General features: G+C 41.7%; 1 protein-coding gene across 2 annotated transcripts in view; it reads left to right on the top strand.

Annotated features, from left to right (window-relative positions):
• prex1 (phosphatidylinositol-3,4,5-trisphosphate-dependent Rac exchange factor 1) overlaps positions 1-12,652 on the top strand; it is a 78,928-nt gene that overhangs the window by 6,184 nt on the left and 60,092 nt on the right. For both annotated transcript variants that reach the window (XM_005454151.4, XM_003449141.5), the window contains exons 2-3: positions 11,412-11,477; positions 11,613-11,735. In XM_005454151.4, the coding sequence (XP_005454208.1) occupies positions 11,412-11,477; positions 11,613-11,735 (189 nt within the window). The remainder of the gene's footprint in view (positions 1-11,411; positions 11,478-11,612; positions 11,736-12,652) is intronic.

Below are 12,652 nucleotides of genomic sequence, written 5' to 3'. Positions count from 1 at the left end.
TTCACCTACCGGGGGAAAGTTTCCATAAGCTACTACTGAAAACAAGAGCATTATCTTCTTGGTTGTGCAGTCACTACTTAATTTTAAGTCTGTTTCATACTTGTCAGAGACAGATATGCATCATAAAAGAGAGGCTTATAGACAGGATTTATTTCATAATGATCATTTTAAACCAGAAGCTTAGACACTCTGCACTCCTGCTCTGTGATGGCCTGAGTGGTGGAGTGAACACCCAGAACATCGCAGGATTTTCTTTTCCAGCTAAATGCCACAGCTACAAACAAAGAACATTTTCACTGTTATCCTGAAATTGTTTTTGACATGATTCACTTAATTAATGAGCTTTGAGATAAACAATTTACCAACCAGCCAACTGGTAAGGCTCTTTTTTAACCCCCCCCCCGCTAGTCAAGGAAGCTCCGACAATGTTGTGGTAACTGTTCATGACAGCTGCTGACAAAATCTTGGGCATGGTAGCTGAAGGGCTTTTATTTTGGCATTTGCTAGCTGTGGTGACATTTTTGCCAACTCACGTGGCTTTATAAAAGGCTTGAGTCATACATGCGGGTACCGTAAAGTTTTTGTTCTCATGTGCTGACAGGAAACCTTTTAAGAAAAATGTTTTGATATGGCACGTTAACATGTTCAGTTTTCAATTTTCTATCCATCCTGCAGAGACTCTTCAGCTTGCAAGAGCCTTTGCAGGACAGATAGTGGTTTTTATGTATTTTCTTCTTTCTTTTTTTTAAATTCACCAGACCTATTGTCTCTTTATCACAGAATTAAATGTGGCTCACTATTTAACTTGCTCTGCGGCTGAATATGGTGAATCAAAATCGACCTGCAAATATCACTTCTAGAAGTGGAAACTTACCTCAGCGTTTGCTGCATTTGTGGCTGCCAAAACGAGAAGTGAGATAGGATGTAGGTTTGTGCTTTCAGAGACTGAGAAGTACTTTTTTTTCAGACAGGCAGGGCTTTGACTAGCTGCTGTCTGCCCGTTTAATGGCATTCTCTATCAGGCTGGTAAATGTTGTTTAAGTCAGAACCAGCGAACAGTCTCTGTGATCTTCCCCCTTGCTTTGCCAAAGAGCCATTATGGTGTAATGTAAGCCACTAATTTGTGTCTTTGCCACCATTCAATTTCCTCCCTCTCTGTCCCTGTAACCTTGTTTATGTCTGCTCAGCTGCTTGTTAGGTGTGGCATTCGTACTTTGGTTTTGCTTGGATGTGTACATGAAGGCAAACTACAATGTTCTCTTGGATACATGCGTATGAATATCATGGAGTTTAGCTTGAGTAACCACCTGTGCTACATCAACTGGTTAGCCGGCAGCGTCACAGGTCACTGATGGCTCACTCAGCTTCATACTTGCCACACTCTGGTCCAGTCTGTGATACCCATGTCTGTCAGCACCAACCCCCCCCCCCCCCCCCCAAAAAAAAACCCAACCAAGTGTACAAATGTCCAGATGGCCTCTCCAATCTGGTCCATGATGTTATCTACTGATCAACACATGTCACCCCTCGACAGGAAAGCAACTTAGGAAAAAAATGTCGTGGATGTTCCTTTTAAAGACAAAATGTAATTTGAGCCATGTGGGCTACAGGTAGAGACATTTGTAATAGGTTTTGAGATGGCTGTAACATTCACTGAAACAAATACACAGATGTTTCCATTTCCAGCGTGTTGTCCAAGTATATAAGAATAAGTGTTCTGTGCTTCTCTGTCTTTTGTTCCTGTTCATTTGTAGTGAGAGTGGTAGAATTGATATTAAGCCTGAAACATGTGTCCGGTGCTGCCTAAAGCATGAAAAACTGGACACATTGCAGTGTTTTTTTAAGTCCACATTGCAGCAGATGCATAAAACGAATACAAAAGGAATCAAAATCCAGTATAGCCACCTGGTGACTAAAGCTAAACTAGAACTATGTGGAAAAATAATGACAAAAAATAAAATGGATAGTTTTAATAGATTAAAACTTTCTCATTCTTCTTTGTGTAAAATGAAAAATACATTCTTCCTGTACTTCTGACACATCCACTGTCAAGAAAATATAATGTTGTGCCTCAGTGGAGACTTCTACCCGGGAGAAGAATACTACCCAGGGTGGAAAATTATATCTGTGGATTTGCTGGTGTCATTTATGAATGATTATTAGGACCACATGTCTCCTCCTGGAAGTTTTCTCTTTTGTAGTTGGGAGCAGCTTGTACAACAAAATGTGCAAAGCAACTTTGTGCAATACTGGACAGAAATGTCAGCAAGCTCAGAAATTTAAATTGTAAAATTCTAGCAACTGTGGAACCTTTTGAAAGTACAGTTTTGAAAGCCTAACATGCTTACTGAGACAATCTCAACAATTTGTCATCTGAGGTGTCCAAAATATGTAGTCCGCATATTCATCGTGTGTCATCCATTCATTTGTACAGCAGGGTTGTGATGAGTACCCAGTCTTAAACAGGAAGTATTCGGTCCAGCGCTTTCTGCCTGTCCTCTGTCGCAAAGGCACTGTGTCATCCCCCTGTCGTGTTTAGTTTCCGCCCATGTGAACAGCTCAAAGAGCCCTGAAGTTTAAAGTCCTTCAAAGCGGAAGTGAGCGAGATGGGGAGGGGAAAAAAAAAACTGGACGAGGCTCAAAGAAGACTTTGTGTTTTGGTGATTGGCGCTGCCAAAAAGGCTTTCTCTTGGAAGACAGCAAGGGACTGGTTGGTGGGTGAAGGGGAGCTGAGGGAGTTTTTGGAGGGTTGGGGAAAGATGTGAATTACGGCCTGAGAGAAAAAGAATTCTGCTAAGGTTTGCTGGGGTCCCTCATTATGGCAACGCCACGGGCCATTCTCTGGCTCTGCTGCACCCAGGCCACAAAGAGGGGATTTCTTCATTTATTTATTCAATTTCATGCCATGTCGACCCCTAAATGGCCCCATTCCCTATCCAAAATGCCCCGTCTCCCTTTGTGACTAGCCACCCCAATCCTCTTTCCAAAAAAGAGAGATCCTTAATGGGTGCATTGTTTTAAGCTTGTTGTTGTTTTCTCCTGGATGAGAAAGGGTAGAGAGCTTGAGGCTGGTGACCTGAGAACTCGCTTAGAAAACGCCTGAATCTGTGGATCTGTGGTTCTGTTTGAGGTTTGCTTCAGTAGGTGTGGGAACCACAGCGAATTGAAAAGGGGCTCTGAGGGCCTGCTAGAAAAACCTTGACAAGTGTTCGAGCTTGTTCTTGATATACGGGGTCTCTTGTGAGATATCTGAATTGAGTGAGATGGCCCAGCATTGTTGCTGAATGCTGATGTAGCCGTGGGTAGGCAGAAAAAATGCCCCAGTTCTGTTCCCATTAACACCATTGGCCCTCTCATTATGGAGAGAAATAAGGAAAAAAATGTTGCTCTCAAAGAAGATAATCGAGTTTGATATTTACAGTAAAGCAACAATGTGCTTAGGACAGCACAGTCTGATTGGACACACTCCAAACTCTGCTTGTTGAAAGGATTTAATCCAGACAAATAGCTAAGGAAACATTTGACATGTACATTATGTAACCATTATACCACGTTGTTATTGATTTCCTATACATTACATTCATATTTGCACTTGCTATTATGAGAAATGGGATGCATACATGGTGATGGCAGCAAAACAAATGCTAATATCCCTCGTCACTTGTCACACATATTACTGTTTATTATGAAACCTGTTAAAGCATTAACGTCATTGTCCAACAGGTCCAAGCTAAGCATGTGTGTTCACTGGGTTTAGTTTAACTATAGAAAACGACCTAAATTATTTATCCAGCCTTGACGAGAATTCATTTGACTTATAGGGCTTTACTTTTCTTTTCTTTTCTGTATACACTTTCACCTCAGCTTCTAATATGGTAGCTGAGATCTACGCGCACAAGTTTGCCATTCTATGGTCCTTGGTTATTACAGATAGCACTGGCCGATGTGTGTCAAGCTTAAAAACAACCTCAGCCGCACACTGCGAGTGACCCTTCACATCCTGTGCTCGTGGCTGCTCCGCTAACTTCGACTCTGTATGCGTGGTCGCCTCCTGTGTTGCAACATGACCTAGTTTGACACTTGTTACATTACTTTTCTTGATTGTTGTGTTGAAATGTGAAAGGGTAGATAAAATATTTCAGCTTTTTTTTTCATCAGTGGCTTGTTTTAGTAGTTTTTTTAATATGTAGGATTCTTTGCCAACAAGAAGGCTTTCACCTAAAAACAGATAAATAGGAGATGAGTCATGTTTCATAGTTTGCTTTAGCAGCAGGTAGAAAGCTGCGTTCAGAAGCAGACAAAGCAGACGTGAAGGCAGCAGGCATCTTACTGACTGTCCACTGGAGCGAAAACATAGCCTTCACCAACATATGGTCAATCTGCATCTTCACACCTTACTGTCTGGCCCTTCTTCGCTCTGATAAACCTCAGCATCTAGCAACACCCACTGCCCAATCAAACCCATAATGACACTTTGGCTGTTATTCATGATAAATGCTGCCCTATGCCTTGCATGACAAGAGACATAAGCATTTGGTATGATTGCACTATTTTGGGTTTAAGGCGATGACAAGCTGTAAACCTGAAGCTTCTGCAGGGGCTGTCAGTTAAAAATGGAAAATAACCTAAAGCTTTTCCATTTCAGTCCATTCATTTTTATCCACACCAATAAATAACATTAACTTCCATTCATCTTTGCAGCATAGCTTAAAAAAAAAAAAAAAAAAAAAAAAATCCACAATTCCTTAGTCTTGAGAGCACGGTGTGATTTATTTGTTTGTTACAGCTTGGTTGCACGCTAGCACAAAGCCGTCAGACTTTACTTAGAACACAGCTGAGTTAGTGGCCCTTAAACATGTCGTATACTTCCTTTTTGCAAAAGCCACACTTCCTGTCCAGAAATGACATCTGCTGCTTTTGTGTCGAGAGGAGCTGCTTCATTCTGCCGACTTGTTTGTTTTCCTTTCTCGCCTGACTTGAGCCGCCTATGTTCTCGAGAAGAAAACTAAAGTCTTGTCGTCGAATTTGAGCGTCAAAAAAAGACAAAGAAAAGCACTGGCCTTTGTTCTGTGCCATTGCTCCGTTTTCACTTCCTGTTTGCATGTCACACAGTCGCGCAGAGGCATGCGTGTGCACTTCTTCTGTTGCAGTTTGGGATTTTTTGACTTGTCTTCAGTTTTTCTTGCACACACTTTTTTTCCAATAAACACAAAAACAGAAAATAAAACCAAGTGACTCAGTCTGGTGGGATCCTCCAAACTTACTTCAACCTGCTCACATGCTGCTTGAACAAGTGGCACATTTGACAGCATTCATGCAATTTGTGGGAGAAAGTGATGCATGTATATCCATGAACTGTACATGAACTGTCTGGCACCATCATATTTTTTTTGAGTGATATTGGAGTGATATAGACAGTCACTATGAAGTTGCACTTTCCACTGCCATCACTGCCATCACTGCCAATAAAGTACCCACTACTGCTGTGTCTAGTAGTGTTTTTAAATTTGCAGTAACTTGCACACAAATTTTCATATTTTCAGTAGACATAAGGGCAATTTTCTGAGTAACAAGAGGCTTCACGGACAGCATTTTACTGAAAATCTTGTAAATAGTCATGTACGCCAGATAAGTTATAAGTGAATTCAGAGGTGTGAGTGTGGGGTTGGGAAAATGCTAGCAAAAAGCTGGCAGACACATTTCTAGGGGAAAAAAGACTCTTGTCATTGCTATATTTAAAGCTTGCTTTTAAGGTCTTTTTTTCTACATGTGAAAAATAAAGTTTTAACATGCAGTCCTTTAAAAAACTAAATGTAACCCATGATTCGATAGCTTGTAGATGTGCCTTTAGCAGCAATAATTTGCAATAACAAGCAATCTGCCCTACTTTTCTGTACAAGATTGCTTCACTTAATTGAGGTTTGAGGGCATTAATTTATACACAGCTCTCATAGGGTCCTGCCACACAATTTCAGTCAGGTGACTTCTTAAGGCTTTGACTTTTATATAGTCAACTGCAATGTCCTTATGTCCCGTGGCTGCAAAATCCTCACCCCTCCACCACCGTGCTCGATGGTTGATATGCTTTGTTTGGATTTCATGGCTGTGCATTATGTCTTAACATCTCCACTTTGCTCTCATTTGTCCAAAAGACATTGTTCCAGATGTTTTGTGGTTTGTTTGTTTATTTGTATACCTGTTCTTTTTAGAGAGAAGAGACTTTCTCCAAGCATGTCATACTTGTTTAGCTGTTTTCTAATTGTGTTGTCATTAACTTTCACATTTAATGTCCTAACTGAGGCCTTTAGAGTCTCTTGTTTTGTTTAGTTTTTTTCCAGTTTCTCTGAGCAGTGCACAGTCTGACCTTGAGGTGAATTTGTTGGGATGTTCATTCCTACCACATTGTGGCATTGTGTTAACACGTATCTGAAAGAAGTGTGTTTGTTTAGCAGCACCTGGCAGCTACATACCCTCTTACTTCCTCTGAAAGCAGTAAGGATGTACTTGGGTTTTTCACAAAGTTGCGAAGGGCGATGTGAAAACTTCATCACACGACTGTTTCTCTCATTGTACAGCTAATTAAAGTAGCTTTAGTTTGACTCTCACTATTTAAATTCCAAAGCAATAAACATAACTGTCATGCTTGAACTACAGCGGCTCTTTTAGATCCCTGTAAAGAGTCACAGCTAAGACATTTTAATAATAGCTGACATTTTCCTGTGTATTGCTCTCATCATTGTGAGTTTCAACCCCAGTGAGTTTCTCTAAGTACTTTCAGAAGCGTTGTGGGCTTTTGAGGGCCAATAGGGAGAAAAAAAAACCAAAAAGAGTTTTTAATAATGATTGAGCAATAGAAAAGAAAACTTGAGCAAAATAACAAGAGACGCTGCAAAGTTTGCATAACTGCAGTGTGGATTTAAATGTCTAACTGTCAAGAATTTCATATATATGTAAAAAAACAAAAAAACAAAGATGTGTTCACAGTATGATGATACACTTTGAGTATGACTTTGAACTACTTCCTGTATGGAGGATGTTGGAGTTTCCAGTATATATCATAATGAAATGTCAGTGGGTACAATGCTGCATCAGTGTGCTTGGCAGCTACTTTGTGGTTTGCCAAGGAGCTTCTGGTTGTGTTACTTGTCTCCTGTAGGATTGCATCACGAGCAGCTTTCTCTTACTGCCATTCACCCCTGTGGCATCATGTGCAATATCCTCGCTGTGCTCTGTGCTGCAGCTGAGCCCTCCTCCGAGCCAGTCTGACTCATTGTTATGAGTCCAGAAGTATCACAAAACTGAGTCTGTGTCCCATATGACCAACTATTATTAACACACTGATTGATATCGTTGCTATTTTTAGGTATTGAGGCGTAACAAGGTGCGCCATCTAATGCGATCTACACAGGAAAACCAGTGCGGGAAAGGCTACACTGCACTGCCTCTTTTCATCCCCCTACTGTTTTTGATTTGTCGGTGAGCTTTTGAAACACCGTCATGCCCTTTTCCATCTCCATCAAATTCATAGTGAACTGACTCAGATTTCAGACATCGAAACACAGACTTGTCAGCCCGAGCCAGTGCAGGCAGGGTTGTTGTTGTTGTTCATCAGTCAAGCAAATATTATTCATCAATGTCTGATCCTCCACTAAACATGATTACACAGACACACACATGCCTCGCCTTGCTGATGATGACGTGCTGATGTCAGAGAAGAGACAGATAAGGTCACCTGAGATGGAGATGGCGATATGAAAGTAAACAAGGACCATCAGACGCATCTTGCAGTCTCCGAGTGTGGTAATTAAGCAGTAATGAGCACAACAACTGCACGCAGTGGTGTAGAGTAGAATTACAGTGTTCGTAAACAACTGGCTTAACTGCGTGCTGTGGAAAGAGTGGGTCTCGTCAATATCCCTATCATATTTCCAGTTTGTGTGCATGTGCGTAATGCTCTGAGATATTGTCCTCTCTATGCAAATCGTGCATGATTTGTAATATGCTGAGGGTCTTCTTAAAGTGCAGTCACGTCTGCTTTTTTTACGGGAGCACAATAGAAGGAGAAATATTGGATCTTTCACAGTGACAAAGCCAATAACATTCATAACTTGTCATATATCAAGTTATTTCGATTGCAGAGGAAGTTGAAAGAAATGATGTCAGAGTATCTCTAACTTCTGCCTGAGTGACTGGCAGGAAGTTACAGTCTCTGGTGGTCATTAGTGGAAAGGCCCAATAAATAGCCAAATATGAAAATAAGCCCAGACTGCGGTTTGTCCAATTATGATACTTGGCTGTTTGTGCACAATGAACTGCTGTCCATCAGATGTCAACACATTTCCAATTACACCCATAATACCTTCCTCTGGTGCAATTTCCTGTTTCTGATTTCAGTCACACTCTCAAAAATATTACTGTACAAACTGCGTAAAAGTCTCAGTTTGAGTAAACTTGGACATGCTTGGGGTGCATGCTCAGTTTATGCTCTGCACTGTCCTGTATTCTGGCTTCCCTGTAGCCTGTCTTAGTCATGATGGTGGACAGAGAGAGCCAATTTTCTCTCCAAATAAACCTGTCTTCTTTTGTGATGGAACAATGAAGACAGCCAATACAACTCTGGGGGGAGACTGTCCTTGTTGGGGTTAGACTTTGACTGAAAGGAATTCTTTGTTCCTTCTTCCTACCATCCTCCCTGCTGATTCCCGTCTCACCACATCTGTGTGGCACATTTTGTTAAAGGAGTGATTCCTGCCTGGATGGTAGCTGTCACAGAGGAATACATGAATAAAAGATACTTTACACCTCACCGTCTCCTCCACCATTGTCCCCTTGCTCGTTGTTGTTTGTTCTGTTTTCACCCTTTGCCTCCTTGGCTCTTTTCTTCACCCGCCACACCCTCACTCAGCGCTAACCCTGTCTGAAAGCAACTGAGGAAAAGCTCTGTTTCCTGCCTGTCTCGTATCCTCTGCTGGGGAGCAATCTCTCACTTGAGTGACTCCTACAGTGTGGACACGGTACAAGCTGCCATATGGGAGATTTAATTAGTGTATGCCTCAAGCACAATCAGCTCCCTCCCAAAAAAAACCAAAACAAAAAAACAGTCAAGAACATGACAACTACCGCTTCCCTTTAATACTGGTCTTAATTAGCGAGGTCACAGCTCACTGCTGAGGAGCCGTGCTTTCTATTTTTGGTACGACTTGCGCAAAAGCTAGTAAAGAGAGGCAGAAACAGAAAAAAAAGGCAGAGGAAATTATAAAATTGCTGCCTGACTGCTTGGTTGGCTGGGTTCTGTCTTTAGAGCGAACGTCTGATTAGAAGTGTCAGTCTTTAATTACGGGAAGTGACTTTCTGTAACTGGTGCTATGTGGGACTGCAGGGAGCGTGAAAGGGTTTTCGATAAATGACGCACTTCACCCAAATTACAAAAACTGATCCTGTTACTTAACATATGTAGTTATTAAGGCAGTTTGTGTTACAAAAGTGTCATTAGGTTTCATAGGGACTATTTTCTTTAGTGGAGCATGTTCGACCTGACAACTCTAGCGTCGGATTGCACCTAATGCTGAATGTTTAATGCATTTTGAGTACTGAGCATCAAAAGCAGCCCATATTCAGTGCTGATGGTCAGATTATTAGATTTTATAGGGGAAATTTTTGTGTCTTTAGTCGATATTTTGCTGTAGCTACAATCTTTTTTTCCCTTGATTATGCATTTAGATCGTAGACATATTTTGCTAAGGGGGTGATATTAAAGCCAAGTGTTATACAATTCTATACCAGATAAGCTAAAATGCATTTAGCAACCAAGCCTCAGTTTAATCCCTGCAAAATCCAGAGATGCTGTTTTCCTCCTCTCTATCTGTGCTTGCTGTCTATCTTTAACCATAACTTTGGATGGAAGTATTGCTTTGCAACCTGCAATGAAACTTTTATTGCACCGGCATTTGGCACCGTTAGTGATAATGTCCTATAACCTTTTTTACTAGAATCATGCATTATTTATTGATCCATTGTGCTCGTGTTGGGGTTGACACAGGATCTCAAAACTTGAAACATAAAGCAAACACTTAGAAGCGGCACCTTTTAACGTGACATTGTTGGCATGCGTAAGGATCTTGGTGTCATTTGTCATGATTGTACCAAAAGTATCGGGCGAAGGCTTCTTGTTTAGAGCAGTAGTCTCACTTAACCCAGGACTTCTTTGTAACGCCTTTGATTCACATGGAAAGCTATCAATTTCTAAATCTGAGGCACTGAAATGCAGGCAGACACAACAGCAGGAGCCAGGTTGATGAAGGAGGCTTCGGGGTAGAGTTTTATTCGTCGGTTCGGGGATGCATATCTCCTTTCTGATATCCCTTTCTTTTCAGCACAGTATTGGCGTCTGAAGGGCAGTCAGACTGAGGCAGGTTAAGCCTGTCAGACACAGGGTGATAGACAGAGAAATGGGGAAGAGAGAATAAAAGAAACTGTTTGCAGATTCACTTCCCTTCTATTCACAGTTTTTTTCTTTTTTCCCCCCAAGTCAGGATCTGATTGGCAGGCACTAACACACACAAAAACCGAGCTGCACACGCAAGCAAAGCTCAACTTGACACGAGCCTTATTATGAGCCATGTTGGTGAAGTGCTGTGTGTAGACACTGCAACAGTGAAGCAGTTCATTTTGGAGGATGTCTTACAGTTGAATGCTCAGGCGCTTTAGGATCCATACAGTGAGGCTTTAAGTGTAAAAGGAAAACACGTCTTGCCTTATTAGACCCCAGGGACAATGAAACAGCCCCAAAATGTCTGTTTGATACCTGAAAAGACATTTTCATGAAGCATGTAAGAGTAAATGTGGTTTTCTGTTCAAAGGCTCGTGTGGTTATGTTAATGCAATGAATCTGTCTGTACTGTATCTGTTTCCTCAAAGCCAAGATCACCTATATCCTAAATTTAAAACATTCACAAGAGGGAAGCTGGACTTCCACTTCCAGACCACTTTTTGCATGCACAAGTGATGGTGCATGATAACCAAAACCTAAAGAGACTAACGATTTCCAGATATTCTCTTCCATTTTTCTATATATTCATAGATGTACTTTCGGGGTATCAAACATAAGGCCAGGGGGCCAGAATCTGTCTGACAAAGACCGTAAGCTGTTGAAGTGGACAGCTTTGGAAAATGTAAAGGAGTGTTTTAACTGTTTAAGTTAGGTTTTGCAACTTTTCCTGTTGATAAAGACCTTTTCTTAGTTTTTCCTAGTAAAGAACATTTTTTAATAGTTAGCCTGTCTGACCCACTTAAGATCAATGATGTAAAATGATTTTGACATGTCTGATGAACATGCTTTAGCTGTCAGCCTTATTGAGAGTAAAGTGTGGCGCATTGTTTTTAAACCCGTTTTGTGTTTGTTTCCTTTTCAGGCATTTCTGCACAGAATCAGACAAACACCGGACGACCAACAGTGTCTCTCACCTGAACATGTCAAGGTATGGCCAGCTTTTTATTGCAAATATCAAAATGTCAGAAATCTTCCATGTGAACATGCTAATTGGTCACTAATGTCTTTACTTTTCCCTCATCTCTGTGCTCCCCTCCCTTTACATCATCCTCTCATTTTATAGATTCTGTTTTCAAATATCGAGGACATCCTTAAGCTGCACCAGGGGGTGTTGTCTGCAGTGGAATACAGCCTGTCGCCTGAACCTCAGCCTCACCATGCACTTGGACATGTGTTCCTCCAGTTTGTAAGTGCAGGACACACAAAAAGATTCTCGTAAAACTGCACACTGTTACAGGCACAAGCTCGTAGGCATGCATGTAGGAGAAGCTGGATGCCTGAATGCCTCTTCCATGCAGATACACACACATAAGCTCTTTTCATGGACTGCCCGTAACCACAGATGCAGGGAAAGCGTGCAAAGCCTTGTGTGGAAATACCCTTTAATGCTCTCTTTCTCACATGAAACACCCCTCCCATCTCCTGGACTCCCTATTCACCAATACACATTCTCTACCCCCACCCACCCCCTTGCGTTTTCCGCCTTCACGGAACTGACCTGCATCCTGTCAGGCAAAAACACTCTGTCTTCCTTCAGTTTCTCTACATCAGTCTTTGCTAACATCTCCTACTTTTTACGAATCCATCCCTCCATATTCCTCTCAACTCTGCAACCCCAGTACACAATCCTGCACCCCACCCGCCCCGCTCCACTCAGTTTGAACTCGTTTGGCCTGAGGAAACAAACAAAGAAGGGTCTGTGTCCGGGGAGGAAGAGATGGTGTGTCACTCAGAGAGGGGACAATGCTTCTGCTGGTAGCACTCAATCTCAGGCTTCTGCTTTGGGTCTCTGTTTGTGTCTCTCTGATAAACTATCTTGACTTTACTTTCACTGAGGCACTAAATAGATCACCTAGGTATTCTGTCAGGGCTCTGCTCCACCAACCTACAGGACAGTATCACCAGAAGCAGAGTGACATTTTCCATCCAGCTGCAAAAATCCAGCTGCAGCCAGTATTTGGTGACTTTCCAAAGGGTAAACCCAACAATTAATAAATCCTGCCTTCGCAGCAGATTTTGTGGCTGATAACTGTATGTAGACTCCAATCACTGTCCACACAACACACACACGAAACACACTAACTGTTTTTGGTGAAATCATCT

The sequence above is a fragment of the Oreochromis niloticus genome, linkage group LG20, assembly GCF_001858045.2.
Source record: "Oreochromis niloticus isolate F11D_XX linkage group LG20, O_niloticus_UMD_NMBU, whole genome shotgun sequence".
Classification (NCBI taxonomy): Eukaryota; Metazoa; Chordata; class Actinopteri; order Cichliformes; family Cichlidae; genus Oreochromis; species Oreochromis niloticus.
Note: the sequence above shows the minus strand (reverse complement) of the source record. Positions and strands in the feature narration are given on the sequence as shown.